The sequence below is a fragment of the Chionomys nivalis genome, chromosome 5, assembly GCF_950005125.1.
Source record: "Chionomys nivalis chromosome 5, mChiNiv1.1, whole genome shotgun sequence".
Classification (NCBI taxonomy): Eukaryota; Metazoa; Chordata; class Mammalia; order Rodentia; family Cricetidae; genus Chionomys; species Chionomys nivalis.
The window spans coordinates 11,934,989-11,956,560 of NC_080090.1; the positions used below are offsets into that span (position 1 = coordinate 11,934,989).

General features: G+C 48.2%; 1 protein-coding gene across 1 annotated transcript in view; it reads right to left on the bottom strand.

Annotated features, from left to right (window-relative positions):
* Nucleotides 1-21,572, bottom strand: part of Hhat (hedgehog acyltransferase) — a 233,252-nt gene that overhangs the window by 165,562 nt on the left and 46,118 nt on the right. Inside the window, exons 5-7 of the mRNA XM_057770209.1 lie at nt 20,664-20,858; nt 19,525-19,740; nt 13,112-13,280 (exon numbers count right to left, since the gene is read on the bottom strand). Of these exons, the coding sequence (XP_057626192.1) occupies nt 13,112-13,280; nt 19,525-19,740; nt 20,664-20,858 (580 nt within the window). The remainder of the gene's footprint in view (nt 1-13,111; nt 13,281-19,524; nt 19,741-20,663; nt 20,859-21,572) is intronic.

Sequence of the window (21,572 nt, forward strand, 5' to 3'; positions counted from 1 at the left end):
AGAGGCAGACAGATCCCTGGAGCTCAGTGACCAGCCAGCCGAGCCAAATCTGGGAGTTTCAGGTTCCATGACAGACCTTTGACCTCCAAGGCCAGCTAGGTTCCAGGGGACTAGGGAGCACTTGTTAAAACGTCTTTAAAGGTCTGACGAGTCACGTGTTCTCTTTACTGGGGAGCCTTGGATTCCCCACTGAGTGGACTCTAACCAGCATGCACTCTGCAAAGGGGGTGTCAACACAGAGAGAAACGTCCTCAATGCTTCCGGCAGGTTGGACTCATGCCACCAGATAAAACAATCAAAAAGAGTTACAGGAGCCCGAGCCCAGGTGACTCTGCAGGACCAGACCCTCAACTGACCTTATCTGTAAAAATAAAGTTGATTTTGTCCACCGATTGTTTTTAATTCCAGTTCCACAGTATCTGGTGTCTTCTTTTGGCTTCCTCAAGCACAAGGCGCTCATACACAATACACTACATACATGCAGGCAAACATTCATACACATAAACTAAAAAAAAAAAAAAAACTTAATTTAAAAAAATGGTGGGATGGCTTTCTGAGGAATGACTCCCAAGGTTGACCTCTGACCTCCACAAGCATGCACACGTTTTTATGCATGTACTTCCCACAAACACATACACATGCACCTACATACATCCAAACACACAAACACTAAAAAAATGCCAAGAAAAAAGTTGTCATGTGTGTATAAACGTACATTACCTATACACTACATGTGCTGGACAGTTTTATATCAACTTGATACAGCTAAAGTCATCTGAGAGGAGGGAACCTCAGTTGAGAAAATGCCTCCACAAGATGGGGCTGACAGCAAGTCTGTAGAGTATTTTTCTTAACTAGTGATTGGTGGAGGAGGGCCCAGCCCATTGTGGGTGGTACATCCCTGGGCTGGTGGTTCTGGGTTCTATAAGAAAGCAGGCTGAGCAAGCCATGAGGAACGAGTCAGTAAGCAGCTCCCCTCCACGGCTTCTGCAGCAGCTCCACATGCCTGCCCTGTTTAAGTTCCTGCCCTGACTGCATTTGATTAGGAACTATGATATGGAAGAATAAGCAAAAGAAACCATTTTCTCTCCAAATTGCATTTGGCTCTTCATGACCAAAAAAAAAAAATTAAGACACTACATGTTCATCAAGAGGTAAGGAATATGTGCTAGACCCACCATCTTGGAAACACTCAGTGTGAGACACAGAGTGAAGGTATCTGTTGGGAGGTTGGCAGTGAGGTGTTACTCTGAAGCAGACTCTGCTTGGGGACAGTCTGGAGCAGGGGTGGCAGCACACTCAGAGGCTGCTTCAGTAGCACAAACTCCCACAGCCGAAGATGATCAACCTGCAGAAGCACGGATGTCAGATGCTCAAGATCACCCCCATCTCTTGGAGACAGGAGGCAGGGGAGCATCCTGGGCCTTGTTAGAAGGAGGCCAGCTCAGGGAGGCTGGAAGGAATGCTTCGTGTCTCCAGTCCTGCCTTCATTTCTGACACTGGTTCACACAGGTGTCGTTCTGAGGCTTAGAAATTAAAATTGGTCTCTGAGTATACACCTCTATGAGTCATTTGCACAAAAACATCTTTCATTGGTACTTTTCATAAACAACAGGGCTAAAGAAAGGATTTTGTGTGGGTGTTTAACATAACTGTGGCTGAACCTAACTGAAGATGATTGGGGTTTCTTTTTACCCCAGTATGGATGAAAAACACGAGCCACATGTCTTTATAATCATGTAACACAGCTCTATTTACCTGTTGGTGAATATTTCTAATGGCTTAAGATGGGGGCGTCTTGGTGGTGCAAGCCTTAAAACCCAGCACTTAGGGGGCACACAGTTCACTTTCACCTTAGAGCAGGTTCAAACTAGACTAAAGCCTTTGTGTAAATAGATCATAAGTTTAAGACTTTACAGCTATGCACAAGGTCAGACATCAGAGCCGCAGACATCCAACCAAGCATCCTAAGAAAAGCATGCCCCTCTGTGTGCTGTGATTACCATTAATGAATAAAGAAACTGCTTTGGACCTATAGCAAGGCAGAACTTAGGTAGGCAGGGAAAGCTAAGCTGAATGCTGGGAGGAAGAAGGGTGGAGTCAGAAAGAAGCCATGGAGTCATCACCAGAGTTAGACTTGTCAAAACTTTGCCAGTAAGCCACTGCCACGTGGCAATACACAGATTAATGGGTTAAATTAATATGTAAGAGTTAGCCAATAAGAATTAGAGCTAATGGGCCAACCAGTGATTTAATTAATATATTTTCTGTGTGATTATTTCAGGTAGGCAAGAAATAATCTCACAGGTTGAGAACCACTACAGCATAGTAACTCATTAACACATGTAAGTTTATGTTTTATGTATCAGTTTAATAATCTAAGCATTAAAATATAGCTTCTACTATGGCCATATAATACATAACCCCTACTATGGGCATGGGTACTCTGAGTAATTGGTTATAGATATTATTAATGACATAAAGCAACTTGCAGCCAGCATCAGTGCTCAAAACAGAAATCTGGTCCCAGGAACCCAGGCTGCATCCATCCAGTTAGCAGTTCACAGGGCTCCTAAGCCCATTTCTAAGCAATATTAACGCTGATGACAGCAACCCAACCCTTACCCACGCTTCTGCTTTCCACAGTTTCAGAGGGGAATCTCAGAAGCAGAGAATTCTGGAGATTTCTGTTGCAAGTTACCCTAAGCACCATGATGGAATCTCAGGTACCTGCTCCATCCTGCCAGGGTTGCCAATCACTGCTTTACCCCATGTGTCCACGCTGTCCACACCACCGACACATTAGTCATGTTTTAGCTGTCAAGGTATCACCAAAGTCATGTGACAATATATGGTAGCAAAATGCTACGTTGCAATGTCTCCATCATTTACTTCCTGATACAGCAATTTGACACCTCACATCATCACAATGGAGTAGACTTCAGTAAGATATTTAAGAGAGACCACAATTACATAGCATCCACTGCAATGAATTGTTTGTATAGATGTTGTGTTCATATGTGTACATGTATGTGTTTCCTGTGTGTGTGTGTGTATGAGAGAGAGAGAGACAGAGAGAGAGAGACAGAGAGAGAGAGAACGCACATCAATAGCAAGTGTCTTTCTCAAGCATTCTCCACCTTATTTCTTGAGACAGACTGTATGCCTGAACTGGGCCCTTGCTGATTTGGCTGGACTGACTGTTCTGTGAGCCCAGGAGATCCACCTTTCCCCACCCCCTTGTGCTGAGGCTACAGGAACACACCACTAATCCATGGGGTCAAACTCAGGTCCTCACACTTTCACAGCAAGCATTTACCAGCTGAGTCATCTCCCCAGCTCCCACAGCAGGCTGCACTGCTGTAATTGTTCTGTTTTACTCTCCGTCTCTCAGTGTACCTAATGTGTAAATGAACCTCAAAATTGGTGTGTACATGCAGGGAAAAGCACGTATACATAGTGTTCAAGACTACCCAAGGTCTCCAGCACCCACTGGCATCTTGAAATGTCCCGCATAAGAAAGTGGGACTATGTATCCAGCATAAAAAAAAAAAAAATGAGAAAAGAAAGGACAAAGATAAAGCAGAGCAACTATGTATCCAGCATAAAAAAAATGAGGAAAAACATAGGCAGAACTTCTGGAGGCAAAGCCAACATGGCTTCCTGGGTGGAGAGGACCAGCACTAACGGTTCAGGAGGAAAGCAAGAGCAGAACTCACTAGCTCCAGAGCGATGCTAGAGACAGTCTGCTCCCTAACACCCTGCTGAGTGCAGGTCCCCAGAGAACAGGAAGCCAGGCTGTGTCCTAAGATACTCTACAGCCAAGCAGAAGGGACAAAGCAGGGACCTGGAGCTCTTCTCATGGACGTCCACGCTCGGCAGAGATGAATCACCACATCCTTCCGGGGAGCCTGGATAATCCTGTCCCAGAACGCACACATCTTCCTATCAACAGCCATGTGAAGGCTCACAACACAGGTAGGAGAAGAGAAAAGAAATGCATACAAATAGAAACCACGCAGTTCAGGTCAGTGGCTGTGACTAAGCAGAGGGCGGGAAATGCGGTCAGGAAAGGGACCCAAGGGGCTGCAACTTTGTTGGTGTCGTTTTACTTCTTATGCCACATAACAGGTGAAACAAATGCTTGCTGCATTTTCTTTATGATTCTTATGCCTCATGCGCGTGTGTGTGCGCATGTGTACATGTATGTGTGTATGTGTGTGTGCATGTATGTGCATGCATGCGTGTGTGCGCCTGCGTGTATGTGCGTGTGTGTGTGTGCGTGCGCACACGTGTGTGTAAAATCTGTTACCTCCATTGTCAGGACAAGTCTGATAGTCACTCAGTGTCTGAGCACCTTGTGTCTTAATAACAGCTGCCTGGGGACTGGAGAGATGGCTCAGCATTAGGGCCACTTGTTGCTCTTGCAGTTCTCAGCACCCACATGGGACCTCACAACTATCTGTAATTCAGTTCCCACAGTTCTGGTACCCGCTTCTAGCCTCTGAGGGCACTGCACTCACACTCACACACATGCACACACACATACATGTACACACACACACACACAAAAACTTAAAATAAATCTTTAAAAAATTAAGACTCTATTCAGTAGCGGTACCCAGCAGCTACCACCTCAGCTGCCTCACAAATGAGACTCAGGCCCCAAACTGGACAAGGAGCGGGGGAGCATACACGGAGAGTCTGGAGTCCTCACCCAAGCTAGCCTCAAAGAACATTTGCTAAACAAAAGTGTGAGAGAAACAAGAGAGGCGCACACAGGGAGAGCACCTGTGGCACAGGCGCACGCAGGGAGAGCACCTGTGGCACAGGCGCACGCAGGGAGAGCACCTGTGGCACAGGCGCACGCAGGGAGAGCACCTGTGGCACAGGCGCACGCAGGGAGAGCACCTGTGGCACAGGCGCACGCAGGGAGAGCACCTGTGGCACAGGCGCACGCAGGGAGAGCACCTGTGGCACAGGCGCACGCAGGGAGAGCACCTGTGGCACAGGCGCACGCAGGGAGAGCACCTGTGGCACAGCTGCCCTTCGTGAGTTGTTTCAGGCTCATGGCTCCATGAAGCCAGGACACTCACTGCCCCTCATCGAGATGAGATGGGATCAGCAGGACCTCAGCTGTCAAGGGCTGCACTCTTGGAAGCCCATCAGTCCCACAAAGGAAGATCCCAGCCAAGGTCAAGGTCAGGGGGCCTCAGGTGGGTCCTTCAGCAGCTGCATCTACCCAACAGACCTGCTGTCACTCTCCCCAAGAGACAGTAGACGGTGATGGAGCTGAAGCTGGGCAGCTGGAACCTAAATCTCTCCCAGGCAACGGTGTCTTCTGTCAAGATCCCGCTAACCTTCCATCTAATTATCTCAGGGTCAAAAGGAGCAAAATGAACTCTGCAGAGTGCTACCTCCCAAGGTGCTCACTCTTTGTACACTCTAAATGTAAGAAAATTCAGTTGGATAATGTTTCCTCTTATAAGATTTAAGTAAACAATTTTGCTTTTCAAAGCAAGGGTACCTGTTGAGGAGAAAGTCACTCTCCAGAACAGTAAATCCTATTTGCTAGTCCCCTTTATCAATTACTTTTATCCTTTTACATCACACTGAAGATGAAAACTGTGTCCAATAAAAACAAAGAAGACTCAACTAAACTTTTAAGTATAGTGTATTCAAAAAGCATTTTTATATGGGAAAATACGAACACAAACAAAAACCCTGAATAGTTAAACAGAGAAGGCATCCTAAATTAGGGGTTTAGGGCAGTAAGTACTACTCTCCATCTTCATCGTGACACCATTAAACCCTCCTGACATCACTTCATATCTGACCCAGAACACACCATGAAGAAGACCTCACAGAGGGCTGGGGAGGGGAAGGTTCACTGGTTTAGAGCATTTGCTGCTCCTGCAGAGGACCCAGGTTCAGTTTCTGGCATCCACATCAGGTGGGTTCTGATGCCCTCTTCTGTCCTCCACAGGTACTGCACACACATGGCACATACACCAAATGGTTCCAGTCGGCCTTCCTATGAGAGTCTGCAGTTAAAATGGGGCTTACCTCTGGAGATACCATTGGAGTATTACAGGCAACAACACAGTGCCTGCATGACCCTCGGGGCAACAAGGGAAAGGCTACAGGGAAAGAAAACCGCCTGGCAGTCACCACTGCTACAGCTGGGGATGAAAACACGGGAGCCAATTCTACAAGGTGCGTTTAATTTTCTAAAAAACATTCTATTCTATATATATGTAAGTACCCGCATATACATATGTGTGCCACATGTGTACATGTGTGCCTAGTGCCCACAGAGACCATCGGCTCCCCTAGAACTGGAGTTGCAGATGGCTGTGAGCCACCACATGGAGGCTGGGAACCACACTTGGGTCCTCTACAGGAGCAGCAAGCGTCCCTAACCACTGAACCACCTCTCCAGCCCAAAGCACCAAGTTCTGAAGGATGATTTGGCTAGACAGATAACCTACGCAAGCTGTGTATAAACATGGCCACAGCTCAGCATGGCTAGGGTAGCGGGTTCAGAGGTGGCAATGGAAGAGATGTGATAGCCTCCCACTCTTACAGAGACAGCCCTAAGAAGTCCAGATTTTTGTGTTTTAGAAAGCCCAGTCTGCAAGGAAACTGGAGAGGGTAAGACACACAGTAAAAGCTGGCGTGTGGAGGAGGAGAAGCCCAACTGAGGAACTGGGCATGATCCCTGGTTGTAGGTTGTCTGTGTGACCACCCAAACCTTCACCAGAGTCTCTGCCACACACACCTGCGCAGTCTTCTACCTGGAGCAGCTAACTGGGCGTGTCATTCCCGGTACATGCGCCCAAACTGATAAAATACCACACAACAGTCAGGGGAGGTCAGCAGGATGACAGAACTAACTCCACCGAGGCCCACAGTGAGAGATGGAGACAGCCGCTGCCCAGACAGCTGAGCAGAGCACTGGGAACAGTGTCAGGCCCCCATCTAGAAACAAAGGGCGGGCCTGGGATGCCCTCACTGAGACCAGCGACAGCTGTGTCTGAAATCCCTATGTAGAAATGTGCTCTACTTGAGATCTATGAACTTGAGAAAAGTTTAAAAATGTGTTACTAGAGAATTCTTTATCTTGCAGGGGTATTTCATGAAAAGGAGTCTAAATCATACAGGGACATCGTGGAAGCTGGAATGAGAATGGATATTCTCCTCTCTGTGCAAGAAGCAACAGATACAGAAATATACACACATGTACACGTGCATATCCGCATACACATGCATACACACATGTACACTCACACGCATGCATATACATGTACACTCATATACATACATATATACACACATATGCATTCACTTACACACACACATACCACCACCACCACTATCACCACCACATCAATACACTTTGCTAATTTCTAAGGAGAAGCCAAATATTAGGCTAATAAAATTTTATCTGATTTTCATCAAGATTAGTGAGCTTCTACTGCCCCCTCCTGGCCCTTTCTAGTATGTCTACTCTGAACCACTACTAAAGATAGTCTTTCCCTTCTACCCTCTCTCCCCGTCCCTCTCTCTCTCCCTCTTCCTCTTCCTCTCTCTATACTTCCCCCCATTTTCTCTCCCTCTCTCTACCAGGAAAGCACAGAACTAAACATCAATCATCTCCCAGATGCAGCTGTGCACTTGCCTGGGGCCACTGGTCAAGGGATCGGCATGCAGATGCTGCCCTCCGGCCAGGACTACAGGGACCCCGAAGGCAGACCCACAGAAGTGGCGGATACACATGAGCCTAGCTTGTGGGGCAGTCGGAACATCGACATGCAAACTCAGAACTGTAGAACCAGAGCTATTACCTCCAAGGTAACCTCACCTCTTCCTGTGAGGTCAACGTCTACGTACGGACGTGACATACAGTCTCTGTAAGGGGCTGTGCAGCGCCAGGGGTAAGATGCGTGCAACCACATCGGACTTTTTTGAGTGCTGAAGATTCAGAGCCTTACACTTGCTCACCCTCCTACCAGCTGAGCCACTCCAGCCCTAGGACACCTGCTGCTAACAGCACAGGTGTGTGCCTGACTGCACTGCTCACACTTAACATGTGGAGCCAACTAGCTCACTACTGTCGGCGGTCGCTCCTTCTTTGTCACATATATGTGTGGTGGGAGGCAGAGAGGTGTGGTCTTCGGGCTATGACCAGTCCTGTTCTGAGAACCCGAAGAGTGAGGGGAACACAGAGGCTGTTTCTGCTTCTTGGGGTAAGTGGCATTTCGACTGATGGGAATAACAAGAAGTGAGAACAGCAAGGATGCGTGAGGCAGGGGCCTTCCGACCTGAAGGAACAGCTAACGAAAGCACCAGGGTTAAGGCCACGTTTGCTGTGTCTAAAGATAAAGCCCAGGGAGCTGCAGCACTGAGGGAAGAAGGAAGGCTGGAGGATGGACGGACAGATGTCGACAGAAACCAAAGTATGTGGCACTTGGCTTTGGAAGCACCGCTTGCTTGAGAAGCAATGGGAAGCTGCCCAGCTATCGGAAACATTGCTTTCCAATGAGGTCCCACCATTCTAGGATAGACGTTTCCCAGAATGTCAGCGCCCCAATCAGCTCATTCCTCACAGTACACTGTGATGTGAGTCCTTTTTCATTCTATATTTTTCCATAAAAAGCCATGTATTTGAAAGATTTCAAATACAATTTAGCTCTAAGAAGGAACACAGTCCATCCCATCTGAGCGCACAGAGTGTAGCTGATGGGTTCCTAACCCGCACGCAAAGCTAATGAAATGTCTGCCAGGCTCTTGCGAAGCCCTGGGCGTCTGGTGGGATCCTTCAGTTCAGAAGGCAGTGGGGAAGACAGCTAGGGCAGAGCCACACCCTGGGTCTCAGAGCCAGCTTGTCCTTCCCACCAGTCACAGCAGGAAGGCCACCTAACCACAGTACCCTCCAGATGCGGAATTCACACCCAGAGCAAGACGAGGTTTGAGCAAGGAGCAGAAAGACTCAAAACAGAGAGAAGGGGGTGTGGAAATTCTCAGCTTTCCAAGCAGAAATCTTTGCATGAAAGCAGAGGAAGGGGAACGTTTACCACTTAAGCAGGGAGTGTGGAGTTTACAGCTTAAAGCCTTGCCCGTGGAAGATGGGCAAATTAGTACAGCCTCTCTGGAAATCAGTGTGGAAAAGTCCTCAAAAGCTGAAAATCAGTCTACCATATATCCCAAATGTATCACTCCTTGGCATATGATGTCACTCACACCCCACAGATTCTGGCTTAGCAGTGTTCACAGCTGCTCTGTTCACAATAGACAGGGAATGAAAACAACACAGATGCCCTTCAGCAGACGAATGGATGATGAAAATGCGGTTCATACACACAATGGATACCAGTCAGCTATAAACAAAAAAGAAAGGACGCAGAAGAGACCTCACAGAATCGGATTCTGGACGTCAGTACGGGTGCACGCACCAGTCGTTCAATTTTACTTCACACCCTGGCGGTGGGAGCCGGGAGCACTGCCTGCCTGGGAGTGTTTGGAAACCCCACACCACCGCCACCCAGGTGTATGTGACAAAGCGCCTGATGGTCTTGGGGAGATCAGAGAGGAGTCACAGAGATTCTGGGCAGTAAGAATGATGGTGGGTTTATCCGGTGTGAAAGTGTGACATGCTGTGCTCTGTCTCCAAGAGGGCCCTACGGCATGACATTCACCAAAGCCTCAAGTGCATCAGTGTGGAGAGAAGAGGCAATGCCTCTGTGTGCAGACGAGGTCATTCTCTGGGCCACAGGTGCCACTGCGGGGACAATAAGATTCTTCATTTCAAAGTCAAGACCAAACTGCTTATATAGCAATGTAATACGTCAGGAATAGGGGTGCATGCCTTTTATCCCAGTACTCAGGAAGTAGAAGCAGGTGGATGGCTGTGAGTTCAAGGCCAGCCTGATCTACATAAGCAAATTCTAATTCAACCAAGGCTACACAGAGAGATTACGTTTCAAAATTTAAAAAAAGCACAAAAGTCACACCAGGCAAAACTATCATGATTTTCACCAGGACCACATGGGGCAGGAAAGACACTGAACATGGGTATAGAGGGAAACACCTAAATGGGTGCCACTTGACCTTAAATAGGTGGGGAGCACATTGTTTGACTTTGCACAGTTATGAACAGACGGCTTCACGAGATCTCAGTAAAGGAAGATTTATTTTGGTGCCTCGTTTCAGAGGTTTTGGTCCCTAGTCATTTGGGGCCCCATGCATTTCGATAGAAGCCACGAGTGTATTTCACATTCATCAGACTTTCGAAACTAAAAGCCAACATCAAGTCAATGAGATACAAGAAGTAGAAGCTCAAATCTGTTCAGGGGAGCAAAAGGCATCTTAGCTAGCCAGAAAATTGATTTGGTATTAGTGTGACAATCTGAGTATGCATACTGTAAGAGTGCCAGCCATTCCTTGTCAAGGCACAAGAGCAGGGTCTCACACACCCTGGAAGGACTCGGCCAGCTGGCTGGTCCTGGCCAATGTCTAATAGTATTGAAACAGTAAATCAGAACACATTATCGGTGTAACAGAGTATTGCCTTAGAGAGGTCACTGCCTCCATACACACATACACAGAGAGACAGAGAGACAGAGAGACAGAGAGAGACAGAGAGAGACAGAGAGAGACAGACAGAGAGACAGAGAGAGAGAGAGAGAGAGAGAGAGAGAGAGAGAGAGAGAGAGAGATGCAAAGCTTTCCTTATTGTGCCAGAGTTAACAGTGCTGCCCTACAGGGAGACATGTGAGCTCCATGAGACTCAGAAATGCAAATATGACATCAAAGGTTCCTCCCTCCTCATCCTGTGGAAAAGACACACATGACATCTGGACTCCATGGAAAGATGCCCACCAGCAAAAACAGGTGATATACCAAAACACATGTATGGTGGTCCGAATAAGAAATGTCTCAAATCTGAACACTTGGTTTTAGCTGGTGACACTCTCAGTTTAGGAGAGGCACCCTTGCTGGGAGGAAGTAAGTCCCTGGGGGTGGGCTTTCAGAGTGTATAGTCTCATCCATTCCTGTTCACTCTCTGCTTTGTATTTAGGGGCCAAGATGTGAGTTCTTGGTTTTCTGTTCCTTCCTCCTTCCCTGTCAGTTGCTGTCATGCCTCCCTATATGAAGGATCCCTCCGGAAACATAAGCCAGAATAAACTCTTGAGTCTATGAGTCACAACAGAAAATCACCAACACGGGTGTCTCTCACAGACATTGCCACGCCAAGAGGTCACATCCCAGGGCACTACAGTGTGAATCTGCTTAGAGGACAACATTTTAAAATATGGAACTGCTGGGATTTAACTATGGTCCGAGTGCCATGAAAGATAAGAGAATGGTAAGCCCACACACACTCAAAAAAATGTTATCTTTGAAAAGCTAGGTGGAGAAGTAAATGGGTTCTGGCTACAAAGCATTTCCGAAATTCTAGTTCTTCAGCAAGGCAAAGAGGCTCACTGGCTGGACTTGAGTCACTGAGTCTGCTCCTCCCATGCTGCTGTCAGGTGTGACTGGCACATACGCTAACTTTTCTTTGCTATTTAAGCCCCATTTTGAGTTGTTTTCCACTATGCAGACTTAAGCTGAAGCAGGCTCGGTAAGGGAGAATCTGCCACGATAGACCAACCTTAGGTCCTATCCTGTTTGCCTCATCGTTTCGTTAACAGTTGATACTGTTAAAAGTTTACAGTTTTCCGGACCTCCAGCTACAAATGTGTAGGCAAGAGGAGCCTGAAACAAGGAGAAACCTCCTGGCTCCATCAGCACATGGTGAGCACACATCGAACCATCACACAGCTTCACAGATGCGTGCAGTTGGGACACGTAGATAAAAAAAATTCCTAAGAATCCCTCATTCCAAAGAAAATGTTGGGATTTGTGCAAACATCCTCTGAGGTTTTAAATCTACTCAGAAAGAACAGGCTATTACTAAAGAAACCCAGTAGTTTCTGGGTCCTATGAGGCTCCTGTTTCAGAGACATTCTGACAAAGTACATGTGACAAGAACAATAGAGATTCTGAGAAATCTATAAATCACCCAGCATATAAGGAGACAGGCTTACACACCTGCCTCCAGCAGCTCAATCTGGAGTATCACACACAAGCGCACACACATGCATGCACACACCGAGGCACAAAGGCACACATGCGCAGGTGTGTATGCAAACACATACATGCACATGCACTCCTGCAGGCCACAGATGAATGCGAGAGTCCCCAAAAGGAACAGAGCAGGACAAGTGAGAAGGCAGGTGGAGATCAGGGCAGAACATGTCCTCTGTTGCTAGGAGCAGAGGAATAAAGGACAATGGTTTTCTCACAGACAAATTCTATAATTAGAGATTGTGTCCTGGGGGAAATAAGACCTCAACCCCACCTTGATACAGGACAGAGAAAGATGCAAGCAAGTAAGAGACCTTCAGAGAAATGTACTTGTACACACCACATGCACACACATACATCATCTAGTGTATCTACAGGATGTGTGCACACCACATGCACACACATACACTCTCTACTGTATCTACAGGACATGTGCACACTGCATGCACACACATACACCATCAACTGTATCTACAGGACACATCATGAGGCCTGCCATTTCCCTGAGTCCTCAAAATAGCTCTGCAAAGGCAAGCCTTGTTTTTTAGAGGAAGGTGCTTGGATAGGTGTAAGCAACACTGAAGGCTGCCCACGCTTGCCTGGGAGAGCTGGGATCCGAACCCATGCCTACACAACTCAGAAGCTCACAGGAAAAGGGAGGAAGGCAGCCTCACTGGGTCTCAAAGCACCAGCCTATAGAATAGCCCCCTGCACCAGCCAGCAGCTCTGCTATCCCTGCTCCGTGAGGTGCTGCCTCTGGTAAAGATGTCGTTCCTGCCATACGCAGTTAGTCCCAGCCCAAGGAGTCCCTCATCCTTGAATCCCAGTTCACACGGCACAGCCCTTTTCCATCAACTACACCAAACAGCTCACACATGTAAAACCTTGGCCACAAGAGGAATAAGGTTAAAAAATAAATTAGGTTGGCTCTGGGCCACTGCACCCCAAACACCCTGCTGATGGCAGGTCCCACAGTTACCTAAGGTCCAGCAGGAAACGCTCTCCAGGAGGGGGCTGCTGTAGAGGGCATGCATGAACATAAGGTGGACCATCAGTTCAGCCAGCCACCACCAGCAGAGCAGGCGGCCCAGGCCCTTGACTAGAATGCAAAGGCTTTGCTTCGGAGAGCTGAGCTCTGGCTGCTGCATCTAAAGAGGGGACAACAGAGAAGGCGGCATTAGATTGTGCTTGTCCCAGGCCGTGATGTTATTGATGAGGTTTGTACAAATCACCATTGTCATTTCTACTGATAAGGTACAGGAGTCTGTTTGCCTTAAGGACACCTGACTTTCCTGGTAAGAAATTTACATCCCAGTTGGGAAACTGCCCCAGAACAAGAAGAGGTGTGCCAACATGGTACCCTACAGCCAAGAACAATGTCAAATTCTGCATCCTTCTACCCCAGCCTTGACCTGAGGCAGCCCAGACTGGGTCAGGATTTCAGGTGCTCTGCCCCTTGAAACTGTGCTTCTCTTTGGGTCCTGGTCACCCTGGCTGTCTCCACGTATCCTGAGCTATTAGTTAGGCTAAGGCAACACTAGATGGGACAGAGTGTGAGTGACATGGAGGAATTCAGGATGTCTGTCAGTCTACCTGCAAAAAACAGGCAGAGTAAATACCCGGAGGGGACAAGTGTCCCGCTCAGCAGTGGTAGAACAATAGACCCGATTCTAGCATCAGCCACACCGCTGCATGACTGTGCTAACTTACTCAACCCCCGGGTCTTGATTTCCTCAAAGTAAAGTGAAAAGGATAATAGTGGTGGTGAGATGTGAGTACCAAGTCCAGCACCCGCACATTTGAAGGGTGAGTACTAAGTCCCAGCATCCGCAGACTTAAAGTATTAGCAGCATCACTAGCAGCTACGTGGCCTCTGGGTGCAGCTGTGTCCTCTTTTCTTGAGGATCCCAGAACAAGGGCAGAGGTACAGCAGGGCCCCACATCGGATGGGAGGTGGTGTTCCCATTGTCTATGACAGGAACACAGAATGGCCTGAACGTTCATCATCCGACCTGAGCACTTCAGACCTTGGGGTTCTGAACAGTCCCAGACTCCACAGCACCCCAACAGCCCAGACTCCAGACCACCCCAACAGCCCAGACTACATTCCACCCCAAAAGCCCAAACTCTCTTCAAAAGACAAAAGACATTGGAATTTTGCAGTATTTCAGATTTTCCCATTAAAGTTGATATGTGGGTAAGGATGTCAAAAAAAAAAAAAAAACTTCTCCACAGTGACCTAGCCATGCAGTAACCTCACTGTGGGGTTATATCACTGTAGGGTCACTTCACTGAGGGGTCACCTTGTTGTGGCATTGCCTCCCTACACAGGTCAGGGAAGCCACTAAAAATCCACACCGACAGCTGAGAAAACATGAGGAGGCACCACGTTCCCTCCGGATGGAGATGGGCCTTGCGTGGCCACCCTGTGGCTGGTGCACTGAAGCAAGCCGTCTGGAGGAAGTGCTGACAGCCTTGAGAACTATGTTGGCAGACAGCAATGCTCACCCAGCTGAACCCTAACAGGTGCTGAGCACACAGCCTGCCCAGGTCCCCAGAAGCACAGCCTGCATCTGGGGTGCCACACCTTGCTGGTGTACAGGCCCGACCAGGGGAACAGAGACAATGGATGGACAATAGCAGAAAATTCACCCTCCCGGCTTGCCTCTCAGCAAAAGGCCAATCTGGAGGTCATCCTAGGTGTCCCCAAGCCGCAGGCAGTACATACAGACACACACACACACACACACATGTGCACACATATGCTCACACATATTCATACACACGCATGTGCACACACATGTGCATACACACGCATGTGCAAACACATGTACACGCACGGACGCACACACGAGCAGTCATTTGCCTTTCTGGAAGGTTGGGCATCCTGACGGTCCGCTCACACTTGAACATAATGGGGTCTCTTATTCAAAGCCGTTTGTCCCTCGTCTTGCAGCAGGAGGGACAGGCTGCTGCGCAGCGCCCACCCTCAGAGCTGCTCGGAAAGCCATCCATTTGAGGTGTTTCCAACCGAGGGGACTGCCAACCTTAAGATCCCTGGGAACAGCCATGGTGGGAATTCAAGCTCAGACTCTACTGGAAAACACGCATTAACTCGTCTGCCAACTGTATTTTAAAACGCATTACAATTTAAAATCTCATTTCATGCAAATTGCACAAAAGGGAATGTCGCCTTTCTCTGAAGATTGAAGATGACAGTTGTCAAAGATGAAAGGTTCCTGTCCTTTGCGTGGAGTCGGGCGTGTGCCTGCGAGGAAGCAAAGCCTTTCCTAGGACCAGCAATGTTGTCAGTCCCTCTGTAGGACTTCTGTCTACAGGATCCAGGGACACATGGACCTAACCTGTGTCCCTTCAGAGCTGAAGTCTCTCGCCTACGCCCTGTGGAAAGCTTACTCAGACCCAGCATTGGAGGCCACAGCCCAGCCACCCACAGCAAGGCCAGCAATGTACACTGCCCCCTCCCAGGAAGTCCGCCAAGCTGGCACACACTGCTGCCACAAACCAGTACATTGTCTAGACAACTGAAGCCCCTAGACCCTCATACCTGCCACACCAAGTCAGCGTGACAAGGTTGTGTCTTTTATCTTTTTTTAAAGCAATATATCAAAATCCACTATGTAGCCAAAGGTGGCCTTGAACACACTTCTCTCTCTCTCTCTCTCTCTCTCTCTCTCTCTCTCTCTCTCTTTCTCTCTCTCTCTCTCTGTGTGTGTGTGTGTGTGTGTGTATGTATGTGTGTATGTGTGTGTGTGTATACCCATGAAGTCACAAACACCCAGTGTCTCTTCTATCACTGCTGACTGTATTTTTTAGAGTCAGAGTCTCTCGCTACCCCTGGAGCTGCTATTTGGGCTACACCGCTCCCGCAAGCACCCAAGACTCACTGCCTTCCTCCAGCACCAGGGTTGCAGAGGTCCTCTGGCATGCCTAGCTTCTGTGTGTCGTGGGGATTCAAACGCAGGCACTCTGAGGCCTCAGTCAGCAGGCCACCGTGCTTTGCCCAGGCCCTGCTGGATCTGCCTCACAGCAGTTCAGGATCTTAACTCCCCAGAAGTACAGCCGCAAAGTAGCTGAAGCCTGGCTTCCTGACACTCCACGGGCCGGAAAGGGCCTTCCTGGTAAGGCGGTCAGGCTAGGTAGGAGGTAAAGTGTATTGTTTGGTGATTGAATTATTTCACGTGATTTAGAGTATGGAGAACGCCTCTTCCATGCTTCCCTCATTTGCATACATAAATGTATGTACTAAAAACTGGAGTAACGTCATTTGCAGAGGTGTTCCTCTCTTTTAATACTTGGGGTTTCAGCATCCCACCGTAGGCTTGTCCGTTCTGGGTTCATGTCCACGTGGGACGCTGCTGCCCCCTGGTGGTCAAGTCTCCTCCTGCGCATTCACACAGCACTCGTGAGTTCTTCCATTGAGTTCTTCCATTGCGGTAGTCCACCTTCCCCTCTCCCTGGTCCTTCCCTCTTAGATTACCTCATGGCAGAAGAGGAAAGCACCCACAGGCTCTCTCAGCATGTGCGGAAACCACATGGCTTTTGTTCTTTGTGTGTAGAATGTGTGTGATGTGTGTTTCTGTGCTTGCCATGGCACACACGCAGAGGTCAGAAGTCCTTGCCTTCCACTTTGAGACAAGGTCTCTTGTTCACTTGTGTGTGCAGCGGTCCAGCTGGCCCACAGACTACAGACTTCCAGGGAATCCACCAGATCCTGGCATTACAGGTGTGCACTGCATGTCTGGCTTTATGTGGGCTCAGGGGGTCTGAACTCAGGTCTCACCTTTGCAAAGCAAGTGCTCTGCCCACTGAGTCACTTCCCCCCAGACCCTGCCTGGCTTATATTCAGTGTTTATTCTGTCCTGTGGATTACTGAGCATTTTATTTTTCTGGGATGGCCTTAACAAATACAGGCAGAACATAGAGAAAGGTTTGATTTCCCTGTCCAAAGTCCATACTCTCAGCAACTGGAACAAGTCAGAAAGAAATAAGAACCAAATAGGGCCTGAGCCCCTACAGGGTGAGCCCACCCATCCTCCCCAGACTGATGCTCAAGGGAATGGCAGTCCTTAGCTAAGGGTTTGGGTGAACCACAGCCTCAAAGTCTGCTCCTAAGGACCAGGCATGGGGCCTGACTACACACTCGCAATGTCCCTGTTGGACCCTAAAGGCTGCAGCTGGAAAGGAGGAGATGAAAAGTGAGACCTGCAAAGAAGGGCTTTGCACCCCGATGAAGTGCAGCTCCCACTGGGCAAAGCTCCCCGAGCATATGACGCAATTGGGGAGAGTCTCTTTCCTCTGAGTGACTTTAGTCTACGTCCCCAAGAATTACTGTCCATCCCAGGGGAGGGAGGGGGCCGAGGTTTAATTCAAGAGTTATTGGCTGGAAAATTGGGAAGAAGCCAAGTTCACGGTGTCAAGGAAAATGCAAGAGGCAGGATGCGGAAGGTCTGAGTCTGCCAATCCTGGGCCAGCACTGCCTCCACCCCACTCCTCAGACAAACTCAGGACAGCGGTTCCCAGCCTCCCCCAAGCACAAGAGTCAGGGCACCTGGCAAGCCACAACGGTGAGCCCCAACCCTGGTCGGTCATAGGCATGGGGTAGGGCCTGAGAACTCACATCTCAAGTCCTTAATGTTGATGATGCTACAGAGCAGGGACCACATCTGAGGTCAGCTGCCCTCATCAACCCACCTGTCATTTACACAGTAATCTAAAACATCCATGTGTGTGCTGTATGTGAGTGCATGCATGCATGCATTGCTGTACGAATGTAGGCAATGTGTTGTGTGTGTGTGCTGTATGTGTGCATGCATAGGTATGCTACACACATATGCAGGCATGTGTGTATACACATGTGTGTTATATGTGGGTATAGGCATGCATTGTGTATATACGTGTGCATCTATGTGTTGTATATACTTCCATGTGTACATGGATGTGCTGTGTGTGCCTGTATGTTGTACATGTGTTATGTGCATGTGTTGTGTATACATGTATGTTTATATGTGTCTTACTATTTTCTTCTTCAAGATGGTTGTGCTTTGGTGGAAGCCATTGCCATTGGGAACCACTGTTTTACGTACTAACACATGGGTTAAACTCCGTTACGTATGTCCCAGGAGATTAGCTGGGGGTTGTGCTCAGATCCACAGCACACCCAAGTGGGGAGAAGCATGTGGTACCAATGAACACAGCCAACACCCCAAGTCTTAGCCTTCAGCAAGTTACTAACACAGAAAAGCCCTCTTAGCACTGATGGAAATAATTCAAAATATTGATCAACTCTGAAACCGCTGAAGGTAGCCCATGTCTCGTCAAATACTCAGCCAAGCCATGGCTTCATTCTTGTGTAAATTAAATAATCTATCTCATTAGTGGGTGGATTTTCTCTAGTCTTAAATAAATGGTAAAAACTGTATGCATACAAAATAATTGTTTTACAATAAACACCTTTAGAATCTATCATCAGTAAAGCTTGATATACCTACACACTCAGGTTCGAGGAAAACTAACTCTGGCAAGACAGGCTTACAGAAGCATCTTTAGGATCATTTCAGAAGTTGTTGTAAAATTCATTTAATGATTTGCTAGGAAATTCTCGTCATAAATAAAATAGCAACTTTTAAAATCTAACACTGAGCTGGTGAGGTGGCTCTGTGGGTAGAGACACCTGCTCACAAGCTTCATACACTGAGTTCAGTGCTTAGATCCTCCAGGTGACAGGGAGAGCCGACTTCCTATAGCTGTCCCCTGACTTCCACACACACGCTGTAGCATATGTGTGCCTGCACGCATGCGCACAAACACACACACACACACAGGGAAGGAAGGAAGGGAGAGAGAGAGGAAGGGAGAGGGAGGGAGGGAGGGAGGGAGGGAGGGAAGGAGGGAGGGAGGGAATTCTAAAGTCAAACATTCTAACGCAATCCAATCCAAAGACACTAACTCAATCCTGATTTCTGGAGGGATGATGTAGAAAGACATTAAAGTCTTTGTTTTCCATTATTAAACAATTCTGTTTCTTAAAAACCTGCAATTCATAATACAAGGTAGCCTGGACTCTGAGCGAGGTGGTTCTGGGCAGTATGGCATAGGATAATGTCACATTCTAAACTGGTCCTAAACACACTCCAGCCATTTTCTACCCCACATTCACAACAACACAAGAAGGGGGACCACTGCCAGAAACACCGCCAACTCATTACCCATTAGACTTCGAGTGATTTATGGTCATACATTCGGAAGCCTTTCACCACTCCCAAACTCTGTGAATCCCACTCAGTAAGCAACCCCACTTGGGGTGAGAATTCACAGTCTAGGAAGGAGAGAGAGACCTACACAGAACCCATCAAGTCCCCCAGAAGACTCTACCTGTTTGTAGAACTCTGGGAAGTTGAGGATGGGTCCGTTGTGGAAGACAGGATAATAAAAGACGTAGGCCAGCAGCCACGGGAAGGAAGAGGAGGCCGGCTGGGCAGGCGCAGGCTGCCAGCACAGCTCCAGGCTGAAGCTGGTGTAGAACAGGCAGCGAACGGTCAACGTGAATTGCAGCAGGTAGTATTCACTGTCTGTCTCATACCACCGCCTCTGCAAATGCAACAAGGGGGGACAGTCGGTGAGAGGGCAGCCAGCCTGGCCTGACGCAGGAGCTGGCTGGGGGAAAACTGATGATGGCCTCCCCTGCGACAGAAGCTGTGAAACAGAGCTGAGTGCAGGGCAGTATCAAGAAGCCCCACTGGCAACCGAAGCAAGCCATGAGAGCTGCAGCGTAGTTGGGCTGTAGAAAATGTGCCCTGCATATCTGGGACCCTGGGTCCAAGCCTTGGCACCAAAAGAAACATGTTATGGCCGTATATACAAGATTCAGAACCAGGACTGAGTTTAAACTTGGTCCCTAAGAGACTTGGCAGGCTGTATGCAGAACGAACCACTCAATGGTTGTACAGACTGCCTCTTGCCCAATGTCTGCCTCCACCAAACACACAACTGACAAAAAATTGTGTCTGTCAAGATGCTACTCCATGGTATACTTCAAGGCTTGGTCTGTGACCTGGAGGCAAAACACTCTGTATTCACTTTCTACACAAAGTACTTCTGTGATTAGCTCTCTTGGTGAATAATTGATAAGCCCATCCTATCAACTGAGAATAAAAACACTTGCTGACTGTCTTGGGGCCACTGTAGATGCTGTGTGTCACAAGGAAGGAGAGTGGGAAACCACAGAGCACTCAGCAGGCAGGCTTAAAAATATTGAGAGGGGAGGAGTCTGTTTCTACCCCTCTGGTCCCATGACATTTGTCATCCTCCCTTAACATCCAAACTGGGAGAAAAGGTGACCACGGACAATCTCATAGGGCTCAGACATCACAGACGAGTTTGTGCAATAACCTGGAATGGCCACTAGGCGGAGCCCCATGGAGAAGCTACTGTTCTGTGAAAGGAGACTTGACTTCTAAGGGATCAGAGCCCTCCCCTGCCCTGTGTAAGGTGTGCAGGAGGGGAACACCTACCTTAACCTCCTCCACACTTTGCAGTCTCAGGGTGGAGAGCAGGAGGAGAGAACACAGCCAGGACAGGAGCACTGACCGGAACTGGGCCACGCAGAAGGCGACGGTGGCATGGAGAAAGACCATGGCCACACCTGGGGCCCCCAGCACACACCAACAGGCCCACATTCCATAGACCATGACGATCCAGGGTCTGTGCTGTAGAAGGGAGGTCCAAAGAGAACAAGGAGTTTGTGAGTGTGGCTAGGAACGCACTGTGCGGATGAGAGCAAGCTCTGGTGACCGGGACCCAAACCCTGTTCTCACTGCCTGCCAGGTCTCAGAGCCTCCTGAACTGGATCCCACAACCGGGAGATGCTCAGCTGACTCCTGAGCAGACAGAGGAAGGAACCCCCAGCTGGGAAGGTCCCACATCCTGCAGACAATTAGTCCTTCAGAGGCCAAAATGAGAATAAAAGTCACGTACATTTCCTGGGAGCCTTAGAAACAAAACTGGGATGTTTTTACACCAAGACGTTCTGATGTCTTAGACTTAAAATCAAATATTAAATTACATCTTTTTTGAGCATCCAATGGTGTGGGTTTTACTGAGGACTCCTGTGGATGCAATCCAAGGCAAAAACAGTGAACTTACTTGAGGATCATGAGGCTTTTTTCCCAATTTCTTTTCATAACTCCATTTTGCATTCCTTGAGTGTGAACTTTTAAATGACAGTGTGGCCCAGGTGAAGCCAACAGGTGGGACACCTTAACATGCTACTCACAATTAAATTTATGTCACAGGAGAAGTTGCATCTTCTCAAAATTTTATGAGTCAAGATCTTTACCTGATAGACACGTTAGTCCCATCTTTAAAGACTGTGAGTACTATTCTGTTCACTTAGCAAGTTGTTCTACTGATTAACCAAACAG